Below are 17,149 nucleotides of genomic sequence, written 5' to 3'. Positions count from 1 at the left end.
ATATGGCGTGGAGACCCTAATAGTGGGAGGAGTGTAGGGGTTCCGGGTGCTATAGAGAGAAGGGAGAAAGCTTTCAGTTGTGCATAGGGAACTGACCAGAAGGGGGTGCTACTGTCTCCCCATCAAGCATCCCAAACAACTCCACTGCTTAAGACCTCTCTTGCCTACACGAGGTCCCTCCCTCCTCATTCAAACTAATTGTCTTGGCAGCCAGCTTCTGGCCTAAAATGCCACCACCTGTGCATACCTCTTGTTGGGCTAGGTGGTATAATACCACGCGGTGCCCCTGCCTCCTGAAAGAGTGAGTCTACCCAAGTCCTTCCTTGGCCCATCTGCAAAGGAGTAGGCATTACCCCAACCCCAGAGAACAAAAATCCACCTGGCTTCCGGTATCCACTGAACGTTTTATTTCTTTAGGGTTCTATCCCAACCAGTCGCTTAAAAACCAAGTAACACAGACCTGAGGGCGGGGGGGGGGGGGGGGGGGGGCTGCACCTCCCTCCTACTCATGGTGGACAGCAGTGGGGACGAGGGAGGGGCAGGAGAGGTGGCTGAAGCAAGGCAGCAGCAGCAGTAATGGGGCCACGACGCCACAGAGCCAGCTCCATCCTCTCCCAGACCCTGGTTGGAGCCCCTATGGCTTGGGGTGGGGAGTGGGAAACACACCCCAGGCCCTCCCTCTCCCTTCCTCAGACAGCCTCCTTTCGGGCTCAACCCATTTCTTCCGGCAGGAGACTGAGGCACACGGAGAGGAGGAAGTGGGAGAGGAGGACGCGGGAGGGGCAGGGTGGCGGCACAAATGAAGGCAGAGGTGAGAGGCGTGGGCAAGGCCACTCCACCCCCACGCCCACCCCAGAGAGGGGCGAGGAAGCCACACCATCACGCAGCATGTCGGGGGGACAAGGCAGGGTTTAAGGCTGAGGGGCCCGGGGCAGGCGGGACCTCAGGCCTCAGTCAAAGCCATGCCAGTCGCTGTGCTCTGAGTCATATTCCAGCTCGGCGCCCACGCACTTGACACCGTCCAGCAGCATGGGCGTGCCGTGGTGTCGGTCTGCAAGGTGGGGTGCAAGTCAGTGCCATGCTGGCCCCTGGCCCCACCCATGCGGCCCACTAAGGGGACCCCTCCCCTTCCCTCAGGGATCAGCTGGAGGTGGGGACCCACCAAGGAGGTTGAGAACCCCCAAACTGGGCAAGGAGCCCTTGTTCAGCCCTGGTTCCCTGAGGACAGAAACCCTTGCAGTCGAGCTTGTGCATCCCTCCTCCAACCAGGAGCCTCACGCTCTCACCCATGACGCGGGCCTGCACCGTCACGCGCACACAGGTGCCGGTGCCACCTTCGCAGGCTAGCAGTATCTCCTCTTTGAGGACGCCCTCTTTGTGTGCTGAGTACTCGCACTTGACACTATAACCTGCCCGGGGACAGGGGCAAGTGGTCAGTACCTCCCTCAGCCTCCCGATCCTACCCCTGGCACTCACTGGCCCCTACCCACCACCATGGCGGGGGGCTACATGCTGAGTTGCCCCAAGAAAGGGGCAGGGATGGCCCTTCTGGAGCCCAGAGACCCATTCCCCCTAGCAGGGGTGCAGAGGTCTCAAAAATTTACCCATTCTTCAGTGAGCTGGACATGCCTCCAGCCTGTGGGCCACCCCAATGTGGCTCCAAGAGTGAATGAAGTAGGGTCCAATTCAGGCTTCCAAAATAAGGTCTGGCTGTTTTCTCCCAAAAGGAAGGCAGGGAGAGGCGGTGATGAGGAATGAGGGGGGTGGGGCAGGGTAGGCTTTGAGCAGATCAGATGGCAAGAGGTAAAGGCCTGAGGGGTCTCAATCCATTGAAGGACAAGGTCATGGGGAGGCTGGTGATGGGGACAGGAAACTGAAGCTGGAGCTCCATGAAACTGACACCCTAGCCTCTGCCAGCCTGGGAGCTGGGGGTGGGGCAGGACCTGAAGGGAGCCTGATAGGAACAGCAGCCTGAAATCCAAGGTCTGGGACTGGTGGGTGCTAGGAGTTTATCCACAAGGTGTGTGTAGCTCCAGCAGGTTTTTCTCGAGGGTTAGGGAAGCAGGAGGGAGAGCTGGAGGCTTCAAACAAGTTCCTCAGCGGCTCCCGTCTTAGTTACTGCCCCACAGAGGTAACCATCACACCATGGGCAGGTACAGGCAAGTACGAGCTCATGGACTTCTGTTCAGGGACAGGGAGCAAGGCCTGGAGTGTGGGACCTGCTGTGTTGCCACACTGCAAGCTCACAAAGAGGTGCCATGTCCCCGACTTGCTGAGCTGCCCATCCACCCTAGTTGGGGGTAAGGGAGCACCCCATGTTCTCACTCCCACTCCCTATGGGCCTGCTGGAGGAGGGGACGCACCTTCAGGGACGGGCACCACGCTGAGGAGCTTGAGGTGCAGGCTGGGGACAGGTGCCTCACGGACGTCCTTGCTCAGCCTGTGCACTGGGGGCAGAGTGAAGGTAATCTCATACCTGTGCAGGATCTTCAGGAAGCCAACCTACAGCAAGAGAGGTGGGGGAGGGAGGCACCTTCACTTCCTGCTTCCCCCAGGCCCACCCAGTTGTGTCACCTATGATCCCATGGACCCCAGCACCTGCTTCCCCAGAGAGCCCAGAAAGCCCAATTCCCTCCATCACTCTAGCTGATCGACCACCCAGCCCAGTGGCCCCAGCCCTTTCACAGACCCCTTCCCTTGAGGGTCCCAGCCCTACAGCTTGGCCAGCAAGATCCTCAGCATCTGTCTCACAGGCCCCAAAGTCCTCAGTGGCTCATTTCATAGACGAGAAAATGGAAGCCACAAAATGACTGGCCAAAGGCCACATAGTGTGGCCAGGGTCAAGTCCTCCCTAGACTTCTTAACCACTCCTGCCATGCATGGCACCCAGCAAGGTACCACCCACTGCCTACAAGGAAAGGTTCAAAGTCTCACAGGTCATCCACCTGTCCCCATCACTGCCAGTATCCCAGGGTCAAGGATGCTGGTCTTCCATTCGCTCATAGGATGACACCAGGCCACAGACAGTGCGGGATGAGGGATGGGATCAAATTAGAGACACGACAGTAGACCAGCTGTGTCAGCCCAGAGCTGGACCACAGGCCTGGCACCAGCCATTGAACTGGGGCTCCTGGCTGCCCTGCTGGCACCGGATTGTGGATGCCCGCCTGCCCACTCAAAGGCTGACTATGCCCAATGGCCCATACTCACAACCCAAGCAATTTCTGTTGTTCATTCACAGTGCTTGGTGACAGCCACCCTCTGGAACAAATGCCATTCTTGGAAACTCCAGTAGTATGAAGGGTCACAAGCCAGGGTGGTTGCTAAGCAGGATGACTGGCAGGGGTGTCAGGCCAGCAGGCAAAGGGTGCATGCTGTACTCCCAGCTCACATGAGCACACAAACTCCTGCTCACAGTTACTGGGGCTGGGCAGCCCCATCCCTGGGGGCCAACTGGGACTGGCTGCAGAGAGTTTTAGCTGTTCAATGGGACCAGGTCGATATTGCTACGTGACAAACCTCAGTCCATGTGCCCCCCTCATGCTCTGCTGGTAGAGGGCACACCCCTCAAGAGGGCTTTCTGGCTGTACCTGCTAACTGTGACCTTGTGACCCAGGGGTACTACTTGTAGAATTTTCCAGGGGAAATAGAGATGTGCAAAAAAATACTCTTCGCTGCCTTATTTATAACAATGAAAACAAAAACAGCCGTAACACCCAGGAATAGGGAGCCAGCTAAGTCAATGATGACACATATCATGGAGCAGTAGGCAGTTGTAAAATCTCGTGGAAAATTATTTACTGACACAGGAGACAGTTCACAACAGAAACAAGCAAAAACCAGTGTGGACATGGTGATGCCAGCTTTTGTTTTTGGAAACAACGCTTTTTAAAATAAGCTGGATCCATCACCATAGTGTTTTCAGAAAAATAAATAAATAAAATTTTAAAAAGCTGGAATAAGCCAGGCGCGGTGGCTCACGCCTGTAATCGCAGCACTTTGGGAGGCCGACAGGGGCAGATCACGAGGTCAGAAGATCGAGACCATCCTGGCCAACAGAGTGAAACCCCGTCTCTACTAAAAATATAAAAAAATAGCTGAGCGTGGTAGCATGTGCCTATAATCCCAGCTACTCCGGAGGCTGAGGCAGGAGAATCACTTGAACCCAGGAGTTGGAGGTTGTAGTGAGCCGAGATCACGCCACTGTACTCCAGCCTGGTGACAGAGCAAGACTCCGTCTCAAAAAGAAAAAAAAAAAAAGCTGAAATAACACACATCAGAATATTAACCATGGTTATTTTGGGATAGTATGACTGTGGGTACTTTTAAATTTCTTCACATTTTCTCTGTCTTCCAAATTTTCTCATGTCTATTAAGACATGAGTGGATTTTGCAATGAGGGGAGAGAGCTATTTTTAAGTGTTGGTTTGTTCCGTTTATTCTCTTGGGGAAGCTGTCAGCTGTAAGACAAAGAGTGGGAACTTCAGAGTTGGACAGAAATGGAGACAAAACCCACCTTTTTTGTTTGTTTGTTTGAGACGGAGTCTCTCTGTTGCCCAGACTGGAGTACACTGGTGCAATCTCAGTTCACTGCAACCTCAGCCTCCTGGGTTCAAGCAATTCTCCTGCCTCAGCCTCCCAAGTAGCTGGGACTACAGGCGTGCGCCACCACACCCGGCTAACTATTGTATTTTTAGTAGAGATGGGTTTTGACACGTTGGCCAGACTAAACCTGGGCCCCTTTTGAGCAGCACAGCAGACCCCCCTGCAGGTCCAGCTCAATAGGCCAGACCTCCCCCGATCCAAGGGCACTCCTGTTCAACTCTGGACCCCTCATTTATTGACTGAATAAATAAGGCCTCAGTCTCCATTTTCCCCAACCCAGCTCCACCAAGCAGAAAACAGGGGATGATAATACTACTTCAAAGAGCCTAACTCAGCCAGAGATTTGGCAAAGAAGGGTTAAAAAAGAAAGTTGCACCTTGTTATTGCTGTAATTAGCTTCACACCTGTATCACATACATACATTCTTCCATTCTCATACCAAGTCTAGGTAATGTGATTGTCTCCACTTGAGAGAAGAGAAATTCAGGTCCCAAGGTCACAGAGCCAGAACGGCTGGCCCAGACCTGAACCTGGGCCAGTGGCACCATAGCTGCAACACTGCCTTCCATTGCTATTGTCTGGGTAAAGCAGATGACAGCAATGGCTCTGCTCATCTTGATCTGGATGACATTCTTGATCTGGATGACATTCTAAATGCTCTCATCTCATTGAAATCTCACTGCCTCCCATCTGACAGATGGGGAAACCAAGGCACAGGGAAAGGCACAGACATGCCTATAAGCCCAGCTGAGAGGAAAGGGGACAGGCACCCAGAAGCCAGGCAGAGCCGGGGAGTGGGAGAAGCTGCTGATGGGGGAGGTGTGCATGTACCTTGACCAGAAAGCTGCTGTCACTCTCCTGGGTGACCATGACCACCGAGTCATGCAGCTTCTCATCAAAGTGGACGTGGCTGTGGGATCCTTCCGCATCATGGCCTGCCGCAAAGCGGATACTCCGGACTCTGGGCTTGTTGCCTAGGAAGAGTGAGAGAGGGCTCTGAGGGCTTTCCGTGTCCCCAGGAAACTCCTCCCGCTTGTCCCCTCGTCGCCCCCAAGACTGCCGTTGACATCATCCAGCTCCCACTGGCTGGGCTCTTTTCAAGGCTAGGTGGACACTGGGATCATGAGGCTTGAGGCCCCCCGAGTCCTCCCACAAAAGTGCATCCCCTGAGAGTGGGTGTGGGGGGACTCAGGGACTGGCTAATATGACCCTTGCTTGAAGGGGATGGGGCTGGTGCCAGAGATAGGAAGGGACAGTCTTCCAGACTCCCACCAAGCCAGGGCAGCGTGGGGCTCAGGCCAGTCCTCTGGATACCCTGCCCAGTGCTCTCCTTCATAGTGCAAAGCCCCCCATCCCTGGGGCCTACCCCCAAGCTGTGTCAGTGCATGAGGCCCCTGCCTGCCCATCCTCATGACCCAAACCTGAAGGGGCAGGGACAGGAACAGGCTCTAGGGGATCTGCCTAGGGGTGGCAGAAACAAAGGGGATCAAAAAACACACTCAGCCCACCTAGGCAAGGCTGCAGCTGCCACTAAACCTCACTGGCCACTGGCAAGCAAGAAGAGAGAACCCAAGGAAGCTTCCAGACCCACCCCAAGACCCCCTTCCTTCCTCTGCCTAACCCACCATCAAGGTCCTCAGCTGTCTCTGAGCTGGGTCGGGTTCTCCAAGACCAGAAAGGGCTGAGGGATGGGAAAGGTAGGGTAGCCAGGAGCCGCGCTGAAGGCCTGGACTGGATGAACACTCAGGCTGGGGAGGCCGAGAGCATGGCCCTAGTCCTCTCTGACCCCTGGCCCCTAGGCCCTCCCACCAAGAGCTCTGCCCAGGGTCCTCTTAGTGGGAGGACCTGATCCAGCTTTGAGCCGGCCTCTTGGATACTCGGAGGCCCAGGGGGCCAGCCTAGCACATCCACAATCCCTGGTGAGCCCCACAGAACTAACCCTCTAATCTCACCAGATCACCCTGGCCTAAAACCCTCCCTTATCCCTTCTGGATTCTGAACGAAACTCAAATTCCCTTCCACAGCCTGATGTGGCCCTCCCATATCACTAGTCTCGGTGCTCACCACAAGCCCCTCAGCTCCCCCAACCCCCACAGTGGAAGGGCAGAGACACAAGAGCACACATCTCCACAGATGAGCCTAAGGAGTCAGCAGGGCTCCACAGGGGTCCACAGGGGTCCCTGCTAGGGCTTGTATGAGCCCCAGGACCTGGTACAAACACTGACATATTCCCAATCACATTCGCACACCAACACACACGCACTCACACATGCACACACATACACAGGTGGTGCGGGCCCTACCTGCAGCAATGGCCCTCCTACCAGGGCCCACTGGAAGAGCTTGTGCAAGCCCCACCAGGCCAGGAAGGCACTTACCCTTGTTAGCCGCAGCCATGGACGCCCTCCCTGCCACGCAGCTCCTGCCGGACACCGCCACTCACACTCAGCGGCCTCCCATGCTCCAGGGACACCAGCAGGAGCCTGAAGATAGGGAGTGGGGAGGGCAGGGGTCAGGGCCACCCACGGACCCATGGTTTGGGAAGAGCAGAGGAGCTCCCTTTAGGAAGGACTCAAACTGCTACTGCTCTCAGCAGCCCAAGTGGTGTCTGTACTCTCTAGCATGGGGGCTTCTGCCCACATTCACCAAGAGCCCTCACCCCTTCGTGATACCGCAGTGACTCAGGGTTCTGCCAGCATGTGCTGAGCTACAGCTTCTAGGTGCCAAAGCAACAGCATAGGACTCCTATCCCCAGCACTCCCAGAGGCTAGCAGGAGGGGCAGCCTGGAAAGGAGGATTTTATGGGTATTTTCCAGGGACCAGTTCTGGTCTTGCTGACCCTGAAGGCTGGGCCTAGAGCTACATTATTCAGGTTGCACAAGCAATGCAGCTGGGTGAGGTCAGAGGCAACAGTGTGCTTGATGGTGGGCAAGAACAGGGGATCACATAAAAGAAACATGTTCTTAGAGCTTTCCCTCCTGGTGATTGGTCAGAGCCACGTGCAAAACAGATGCCTGTGGAGAGGGTGTGCCCCCATCTGAACCCGCCATTCAGACCCTGCCCCGAGTCTCAGGCCTGCCTCCGGCTCATCTCCCCAACGGCAGCCTCAGCACAGGGGCAGTGAGAGGCACCCCAGGAAGCCTCCAATGGGCCGAGCTGGGACTATCTGAGCATCAAAAAGAATAATGAGTGCAACTGATGGAAACAGATGGAACACATAAAAGCAGGGCATTCACAGAGATTATTAAAAAAGACGAGGGAAAGCAAAACAAACAAACCCAAGCCCTCAAAAGCCCTCATTTGTCACCACTGACGGTAGCAGTGCCCTCTTTACTCTGAAAGCTAGGGATTAAAGAGAAATAATTCAGCCTGTCTCTTGGCCTTTCTTGTGACCAAATTGCCCTGGTGGTTGACGGAAAGCTCTTCTTTCGGGAAGAATTCCTGCTAATAAATAACAAAGAAATGACCAAATGCTAAGTCATTCTGCAACCCCTAAAGAAACAAATGCTGGGCCAGGCGCGGTGGCTCAAGCCTGTAATCCCAGCACTTTGGGAGGCCAAGACAGGCAGATCACGAGGTCAGGAGATCGAGACCATCCTGGCTAACACGGTGAAACCCCATCTCTACTAAAAAATACAAAAAACTAGCCGGACGAGGTGGCGGGCGCCTGGGGAGGCTGAGGCAGGAGAATGGTGTGAACCCGGGAGGTGGAGCTTGCAGTGAGCTGAGATCCGGCCACTGCACTCCAGCCTGGGCGACAGAGCGAGACTCCGTCTCAAAAAAAAAAAGAAAAGAAACAAATGCTGGAGGCAACCAGAGCCAGTGGATGCTAAACCAGAGGGGAAGGTTGACAGGAAGCAGATACTCACAGGTGCCCAAGTGTCACTGACAGAGGACCTGGTTGTGTGTGTGTGGTTTTTTTTTTCTTTGGTTTTGTTTTGTTTTGTTTTGTTTTGTTTTGTTTGAGACAGAGTTTCGCTCTTGTCACCCAGGCTGGGGTGCAATGGCACAATCTCAGCTCACTGCAACATCTGCCTCCTGGGTTCAAGCGACTCTCCTGCCTCAGTTTCCCAAGTAGCTGAGACTCATGCCTGGCTAATTTTTGTATTTTTAGTAGAGATGGAGTTTCACCATGTTGGCCAGGCTGGTCTCAAACTCCTGACCTCAAGTGATCTGCCCACTATGGCCTCCCAAGTGCTGGGATTACAGGCGTGAGCCGCCATGCCTGGCCGAGGACCTGGTGTTTAAGAGGAATAGCACGAGTTTGCAATGGAGGGATGTGACTACTCCCAGTCACCCACTGGTCTCTCTCTCTACTTTGTGCAGGACAGCCTGTCACACTGATGCCTCCTGAAGTGAGGCAGCCCAAAGTCACAGCATCACTGACAAGGGATTCCGGCCAAAAAGGTTTAACCTGGATCTAAACCAGCCTCTAGCTTCAACTTCTTATTTGCTGAAAACACAAAGGAGAGTGGAACAAATTTAATGACTCCATGAGAAAGCAATGAGACAAGCCCAGAAGGCAGGACATTCTACAGGATGACTGACCTGTTTTTTGTTTTTGTTTTTGTTTTCAAATGTCAAGAAGAAAAATAAAACAGGGTAGGCATGGTGGCTCACACCTATAATCCCAGCAGTTTCGCAGATCACAAGGTAAGGAGTTCAAGACCAGCCTGGCCAACATAGTGAAACCCCGTCTCTACTAAAAGTACAAACATTAGCTGGGTGTTGTGGCAGGTGCCTATAGTCCCAGCTACTTGGGAGGCTGAGGCAGGAGAATCACTTGAATCCAGGAGGCAGAGGTTGCAGTGAGCCGAGATCGCACCACGACACTCCAGCCTGGGCGACACAGTGAGACTCTGTCTCAAGAAAAAAAAGAAAAAGAAAAAGAAAACAAGGGAGATTGTTCTAGATAGGAAAGCGGCAAACTACAGCTGATTATGCAGCTGATGGTAGAGTTGCTGCCTGTTTTTTTGTTTTTGAGACAGGGTCTCACTCTGTCCAGCCCAGGCTGGAGTCCAGCTCACTGCTGCCTTGATCTCCCAGGCTCAAGCAATCCTCCCACCCCAGCCTCCCAAGTAGCTGAGACCACAGCCACACACCACCATGCCTGGCTAATTTTTGTAGAGACAGGGTTGCCCAGGCTGGTCTCAAATTCCAGAGCTTAAGCAATCCGCCCACCTCAGCCTCCCAAAGTGCTGGGATTACAGGCATGAGCCGCCGGGCCTGGAAAATAAAGTTTTTTGTAAATAAAGTTTTACTAATAGAACACTACACTTCATTCACTTACATGTTGTCTGTTTTTGCACTAAAACAAAGCTACTTCCAAGTAGTTATGATAGAGACCATATGGCCTGCAAAGTCTAAACCATTTATGATCTGGCCCTTCAGAGCAAAGGTTTGCCAACCCCTGTTCTAGATCAACACACACTTACAGACCAAAAAAGGATAATCTTCAGGACAACTGACCTGTTTTTTTCACCACATCAGCTGCGAGAAGAAAAATAAAGTAGAGGGTGTTTCGAACTACCTATCAAAGAAGACATCTGTGGGGGCCAGGTGCTGCGGCTCATACCTGTAATCCCAGCACTTTGGGAAGCCAAGGCGGGAAGCCTGAGGTCAGGAGTTTGGGACCAGCCTGGCCAACATGGCAAAACCCCATCTCTACTAAAAATACAAAAATTAGCCAGGCGTGGTGGTGTGCGCCTGTAATCCCAGCTAGTCAGGATGCTGAGGCAGGAGAACTGCTTGAACCTGGGACACAGAGGTTGCAGTGAGCCAAGATCCCGCCACTGCACTCCAGCCTGGGTGACACAGTGAGACTCTGTCTCAAAAAAAGAAAACAGGCTGGGCACGGTGGCTCATGCCTGTAATCCCAGCACTTTGGGAGGCCAAGGCGGGCAGATCACCTGAGGTCGGGAGTTCGAAACCAGCCTGGCCAACATGGAGAAACGCTGTCTCTACTAAAAAATACAAAATTAGCAAGGCGTGGTGGTGCATGCCTGTAATCCAGCTACTCAGGAGGCTGAGGCAGGAGAATCACTTGAACCCGGGAGGCGGAGGTTGTGATGAGCCAAGATCGTGCCATTGCACTCTAGCCTGGGCAAAAGGAGCAAAACTCTGTCTCAAAAAAAAAAAAAAAAAAAAAGACATTTGGGGGATCTGGAAAATGTAAATGGCCTGGACATGAGGTGACACTAAGGGCCTGGACATGAGGTGACACTAAGAAATGAGTTGATTTTGTTAGGTACGATCATGGAATTGTATTAGGTAAAGAAGTATGTCCTTATTTTTTCAGGGAAACACACTGAAGAATTTAGAGATGAGTGACACTGGCTCGTCAGTCCAGGAAAAGAAGAGGAACTACAGGGTGGCCTCACAGTCTAGGGCTGGGCCTGTGGAGGGCATGACCTCAAGGTCCCTCTGGTGCCAAGCTGCCCTGGGAGCAGGTGTGGCCTCACCTCACTCCCCACTCCTCAATGTGGGCAAAGTCAACCCATGCCCAAGCCTTGCTCATGGGCAGGGTGTTCACAGTTTGGGTACCACCAGGAGCCCCCTCTGGCCAATGGACCAGGCCAGCAACCCCCTCTTAGAGGTGAGCTTCCAGGCCCCAGCCTAGGGCGCAGGAAGTGGAGCTACACCCACTCACCTCTGGCCAGGGCCACTGTGGGGTCGGTTGCCTCAGCCCTAGAAAGCTCAGCTTGTCCCCAGGGAACTTGGTCTTGGAGAGCAGCCTGCCGTAACCCACCACCGACTACAGCTGCCCCCAAAGCTGTGAACTCAGAGCATATGACAAATGGCCAAGTGCAAGAGTGTGAGGCCCTCCTCCTATCCTGCAGAGGCTGCCCCAGCCACACCTCTGCAGCCAGGAGGCAGTGACAGCCCAGGGTCCACAAGGTCCCCCCATCTCCCAGGATGCCCCCTGAAGGCTCAGGTCAAACTGCACTAGTGGCTGGTGAGCAAAGGCCGCAGGCCCTTTTCACAAAACACTGACCCGGTCCATGCAGGGCGCTTTCCCTGTCTTCCCCCCAACTACTGCCTGACCCGGCCCCCTGCCTTTGCCCAGGTCATCCCTTCAGCCAGAAACAATCCCATCCCTCCCAGCCACACCTTCGACAGGGTCTCAACCCCAACATTTCTTTTTTAAGGATGCATACCCTGCAAATCCCAGGACAGGACTACAGCTCTTTACGGAATCCCCTTTCTCACGTCTGGGATCGTTTGATATCCCTCTTCCTCACTTTACGAGGGTAGTGACTGTGTTTCTGTCAAACCCTGTGTCCCTGGCACTCAGCGCAGCACCAGACAGGGAGGAGCTGTGTTTGGTTTATGTTTGTTGAATGAATGATCACATCACATTTGCTTAGAGGGCCTGGCCAAGGCCCGTACTTCAGCACTAAATGATATGGTCAGAGCCAGTGACTGCACTGGGGGATCTCAGGAAGCAGAACTCCTCACCCCACTCTCTTACCCTACCCCTGCCCTGGGGGCACTTCCCTCGCTGGCCCCCACCAAGTGGCCTCCCACTGGCATTCCTCAGGCCTTGCTGCAATCAGCTGGTTACCTGTCCATGCCTGCTTTGAGAGGGACATGCCCCATCCCCACTGAGGGTGGGACCCACATCTCATTGCAGTGCCCAGTATTCAGTAAAGGGCAAACACTCAGGGCCTGTAACCCTCCGGACAGTGAGGACATAGAGGCAGGAAGCAAGTGACTTCAGGAAGCCATAGGAAACTGGGAAAACCAAACCTCCTTTCTCAATGGAGAACCTGCTGGTTGCTGTCCCCTGGGAGCTGGACTCTTGTCCACATACAATTCCTCATCAGAAACAGGCAAAGAGGGCACTGGACCTCCCCTGCTGCAGCTGTGTCCACAGAGAACAGCTAGGCCACCACACAAACCCAAGCCTGGCCCTGCCTCCAGCCTCCTCCTGTGCTAACCAAGGCTTCACCGTGGCTCAATCCACAAGGCCCCCAGAGGCAGCAGTCCTGGTTCAAATTCAGGATCTGCCCTTGCTAGCTGCATGGGTGAGTTCTTTCACTTCTCTGTCCCTGTTTCCTAATGTGTAACACAGGAATAAGCAGTGGCCTCTTCCTCCCAGGGTTTGCTGCAACTGTGTCTGAAGCTCTGTGACAATGCACCCCCACCTCTGCAAAAGCAAACCCCCAAAGGCCTGGTTTCTAAAGCAACAGCAATTTCAGCAGCACCGTCAGAGAGGCACTTCAGGCCAATCCTGGAGGAGTCAGGAATGACCCTTAGAGTGGGCCCCAGGGACGTCAGCCTTCTTGGAAAACAGCTCAAGGGTTGAGGGGGCCTCCCTCCTCCTGCCTGCCCCTTCTCCCACTCCCACAGCAGCCAGGTCCCTAGGGAGGGTCAGAGAACAGATGCTGTGAGTTCCCAGTCCCCCTAACCAGAGGGGCTCACAAGGAAGATGTGCAGAATGAACATCCTGGAAAACTGGGAAATAACCAGGGAGGAACATGGTGCCCCTCCCCCCAGCAAAAAAAAAATATTTTACCCTCCCTGCTGAGATGGGGTGTCAGCAAGCTTCCAGTCCCCAGCCCAGGGTGCAGGAAGAGGAGTTACACCCATTCACCTCTGGCCAGTATGCTCCCAACGTATGAGACCTCATTTCTCATTCCTTCTTCAATCCCCATTCTCATTGTGGTTCGAAGTCTTTCTCTCTTGAGCCAGGAACTCTGCAACCTTCCACCCTCCCTACCTCTTCCTCTCCTACCCCAGCCTGGGGCTCAGTCCTGGCTCAAGCACTCAGTCCAGCAGAAGCACTGCGTAGCCTCCCATTAAAGCTCACGCCTGTGAAAAGAACACCCATTAAGGCCTTGAGATGGGGCCACATTGACCTGCTGACTCTCAGCACTGGACACAGCAGGGGCCACACATACTCAGAACAAGGCCTGGAAAAGCGAGGCTGGAGGTCAGAAGTTGTGGCAGCTACACATCAACTCAGCCTTAATGTGACTTCATTTCCTTCTCCCTCCAGCGGGCCAAAGGTGCAAAGATAAGTATGGGTGTTCTCTCTCCCTCTAACAGTGAAGTGCTGGGGGTGGGGGTGGGGGAATATGGAGAAGGGACCCTCACCACCCACACCTTCCTGCCTCCCCAACAAGTGCTGCCCTTCTCTGCCCAGCATTCTCCCCTCTTTGCCCTCAGCTAGTGGGTGCTTAGCCTCCAGATGGCATGCCCCACCTAGGCCCTGCCCTGGGCCTGTGATCCAGAGGTCCCAAGAAGCAGAGGCCAGGCTGGGTCCAGGGAGTCAGCCGAGGTGAGGGTGGGAGTACACAGGATTATCTCCCAGGGACAGGGCTGCTGCCTCGTAGCTCAGGATGGATAGAATGTGGGGGGTTATCCAGCTACATTTTCCCTCCACAGAAGACCAAAATGGGAGGGAGATAGGGATGCCGCCCCGACTTTCTTCAACTCCCCGGGGCAGAAAAATGCCCTAATCCTACTTTCCAGTGCCAAGATTCAAGAAGAAAGGCAAGCGGAGACTTCCCTTTCTCAGTCCCTGCTTACTAATGGAAACATCGGTCCAGAACCTAAATCCAGTCCCTCCTCCTTCGTGCCACCGGGGGGGAGGTGGAGGCCAAGCCCCCGAGGCCCCAGGGGCCCAGGTGTAGGACCCTTTATCCTCTCCGGCAGCCATCCCTGTGGGTGTGGCACCCCCGCCACACCCCATTCTTGTCATCTCAGGGGGAGGGGGGAAATGCAATCGGACATCCCCCCCATCCAATCCATCCCTAGCTGCGAGGCAGCGGCTTTGTCCCTCGGAGATAATCCTGTGCGCTCCCCACCTTCGCTCACCTCGGCTGACGCAGGAGTCTCCGGAGCCCGCACTCCCAGACATCACTGCCCTCCTTCCTGAGGGTGCTGAGGCTCGGAGGCTCAGAGATGCTACTCCTCCAAGGTCATGCAGCGAGGCAGCGGCAATGAACAGGGTCGTGGGGAGGGTGGGGCGCTGACCCCATTACGCCCCCGCCCTCACTACCGCACTCGTGCCCCCGGACAATCGCTTCGCAGAAAACACCCCAGCTGCACCAGCTAACGGTCACTAAGCCCCGGGAACCTGACATCACTCTAGTTTAGGTGCTGGGGAGTCCTCCAGGCCCGGCCCCGACAGCGGAGCCCCCCACCCTAGCCCTGCCATCACAGCCGCTGGGGTCCCAGGCACTGACTGCTCAGGACAGGGCCGGGACCGGGAGGGGACCTCGGCGAACGGGAAGGAACCGGGAGGCAGGGAGCAGAGAGGTGGCCTCACCTTGAGGGGTGCACCCCGGGGCCGGGGAGGGCAGGGACGACCGCTGCGGGCGGCTGCAGGGGCTCAACGCCGAACACGAGGAAGGGAGCCCCGCGCGGCTGCCGCCCGCCCGTCGGCACGCCCCCGCCGCCGCCCATTGGTTGATCTGGGGGTGGGGCAAGAGATGCTTCGGACCAATAAGCGGGCTCCAAAGAACGGCCAACTGGCGAGGGCCGCCTACGTCACGTGCAAGGGTCGATGAGGCTGCGCCCTGCGAGTCCGCGCCTGCCGGGCGAGCTCTCGCGAGGAAGGTGGGCAGGCGGCCCAACTGGGCCAGGGGCCAGAACCCGGCACGGGAAGAGGGGGAAGGAGGGCCGCGGATTGGCCCCGCCCCCGCCCCCGCCCCTTCTGCCTAGGGGATAGCGCCTCCAGCCTTGACGCTTGCTAGGACGCGCCTCCCTTGGGCCCTGCGTTGTCGGGAGGGCTGTGGGGCGCGTCTCGGGGCTGGGTGGAGCTCCTGAAGGTGGCCTTTCTCCCAGGGCTTCCACGCTGGCTTCGGCCATCGATACGGGCCGTGCTAGTCTCGTTCAGGAGCTGAGGAACCCTCCATCACTCCTATTTCGACCCCAGGGTTTGGACCTCTTCCCCTTCCACCCCATCCCCTGTGTCGGAAGAAGCGCCCCCGTGCGGGCCCGAGACACGTCCCGGGAGCCCGGCCCGGCCTGGAGAAGCATCAGAACAAAGAAGGCACGCGGGCTGGGGGCTGGGAGAGCCTGTGACGTGCCCCCGGGGACCGCAGCCTCTGCTCCCGGTCTCCATGGAGGCGGTCGCCATGGCAGCGAGATGCGCCTCTTTCGGCACTGCAGGGTGGGATGTGGGCGCCTGCAATGAGCCGGGGAGCGAGAGGCGTGGCTCTCCGTTCTGCGGGGGTTCTTGCCGGTGCTCTCCGCCCGCCGGTTCGCGAACACCCCACCTATACTTCGCCCGTGGGGACGGATTCCCCAAAGTGCCCGCAGTAAGCCGTCCGGAGCACGCAGCGCCTTCCTTCCAACGGAACTAGAGGAGTGGCGGCCTGGGCGGCTGAAGGCCAGCTTCCCTTCAGCAGGGCCGGGGTCGCTGCCTTAAAGGAGCTCTCAAGTCTGCCACCCTGTGGTCGATAACCTGTCTGCTGATCTCCTGTCTGCACACTGTTGGCAAATTAATCTTTCTGAGCTCTTGTTTTCATCGCGTCCCTCTCCTGCTCCAAAGCCCTCTGGGACTGTCTCCAGTAGCGCTTCACAAACTTTAGCAGCATTTTGGGTGATTCATGTGCCCTCGCGTTTGAGAGACAGCACTTACATTGAGAGCTTTTCACATTCTGATCTCAGCCCACTCACTCCTGCCCACTCTAACCACTCCCACACCACTACCTTTAGACCTTGTCTTGAAGGTCTAAAGTTGGCAGACGGTGGGCCCCAAGTGGCCTGTAGATGTATTTTGTTTAGCCCACATGGGGCTTTTTAAAAAAGTTCTTCCCCCTCCTGCCTCCCCCTCCTCTTTCTGGAATCAGGAATCTGGTTTCGTGGCTTCTTTTGAAATATCAAAACATCTAACGACATGGGCTCACATTCCAGCCTGGCATTACAAGCCCCGTAAGAGCACATCACTTTACCATAGTCCCCACCAATCCCTGTTTCTCATGGTTAATTACCTTCTGGGTCAGTGCAGACATTTGTGATCCCCTCTCCCTCCTTACCCAACCTTCCAACCTGGAAGGTCCTCCCCACTCTCTTATAGCCAAAATTCAAGCCCTCTTCAACCAGGATAAGGTTTGCCTATTTATTTATTTATTTTTGAGACAGAGTGTCACTCTGTCGCCCAGGCTGGAGTTCAGTGGCACCATCTCGGCTCACTACAGCCTCCGCCCCTCTGGGTTCAAGCCATTCTTCTGCCTCAGCCTCCCAAGCAGCTGGGATTACAGGCGCTCGCCACCACACCCAGGGCTCATTTTTGTATTTTTAGTAGAGACAGGGTTTCACCATGTTGGTTAGGCTGGTCTTGAACTCCTAGCCTCAAGTGATCTGCCCGCCTCAGCCTCCCAAAGTGCTGGGATTAAAGGCGTGAGCCACCGCACCTGGCCCAACCCTGCTTTTTTCAAAAGTCTTTCTAGCCAACTCCTCAAAACCATCTCTGGTGTGGGCTCTCTCAAACACAAACTAGCTGCTAACTGCACAGCCCGGGGTTATTTCCGAATTGTCAACTCCTTTCAGCAAACATTTACTGAATGTGTCTGATGAGTAAGTTATTGTG

At 55.3% G+C, this 17,149-nt stretch overlaps 1 protein-coding gene across 2 annotated transcripts; it reads right to left on the bottom strand.

Annotated features, from left to right (window-relative positions):
* Positions 1-384: 384 nt before the first annotated feature.
* On the bottom strand, positions 385-15,600 carry C16H20orf27 (chromosome 16 C20orf27 homolog). Of its 2 annotated transcripts, none has more exons than XM_003905014.3 (6): positions 14,882-15,600; positions 6,984-7,088; positions 5,437-5,579; positions 2,364-2,502; positions 1,287-1,409; positions 385-1,051 (listed from the first exon to the last, which is right to left on the bottom strand). In XM_003905014.3, the coding sequence occupies exons 2-6, from the start codon at positions 7,000-7,002 to the stop codon at positions 951-953; spliced, it is 525 nt and encodes a 174-aa protein (XP_003905063.1). In that variant the 5' UTR covers positions 7,003-7,088; positions 14,882-15,600; the 3' UTR covers positions 385-950. The 2 variants fall into 2 exon arrangements, with proteins under 2 accessions (XP_003905063.1, XP_003905064.1); XM_003905015.3 differs by having other exon boundaries at positions 14,428-14,989.
* Between the last annotated feature and the right edge of the window lie 1,549 nt (positions 15,601-17,149).

The sequence above is a fragment of the Papio anubis genome, chromosome 16, assembly GCF_008728515.1.
Source record: "Papio anubis isolate 15944 chromosome 16, Panubis1.0, whole genome shotgun sequence".
Taxonomy (NCBI): domain Eukaryota; kingdom Metazoa; phylum Chordata; class Mammalia; order Primates; family Cercopithecidae; genus Papio; species Papio anubis.
The sequence above is the reverse complement of the archived record's forward strand: the minus strand, read 5'-3'. Positions and strand labels throughout refer to the sequence as shown.

Bases quoted from the DNA above. Each gene is read 5' to 3' on its own strand.
- C16H20orf27 (XM_003905014.3), bottom strand. The intron at 1,410-2,363 runs GTGCGTCCCCTC...GTCCCCGGGCAG, and splicing joins CGTGGTGCCCGTCCCTGAAG to GTTATAGTGTCAAGTGCGAG. The intron at 1,052-1,286 runs GTGAGAGCGTGA...CCCACCTTGCAG, and splicing joins GGTGCAGGCCCGCGTCATGG to ACCGACACCACGGCACGCCC.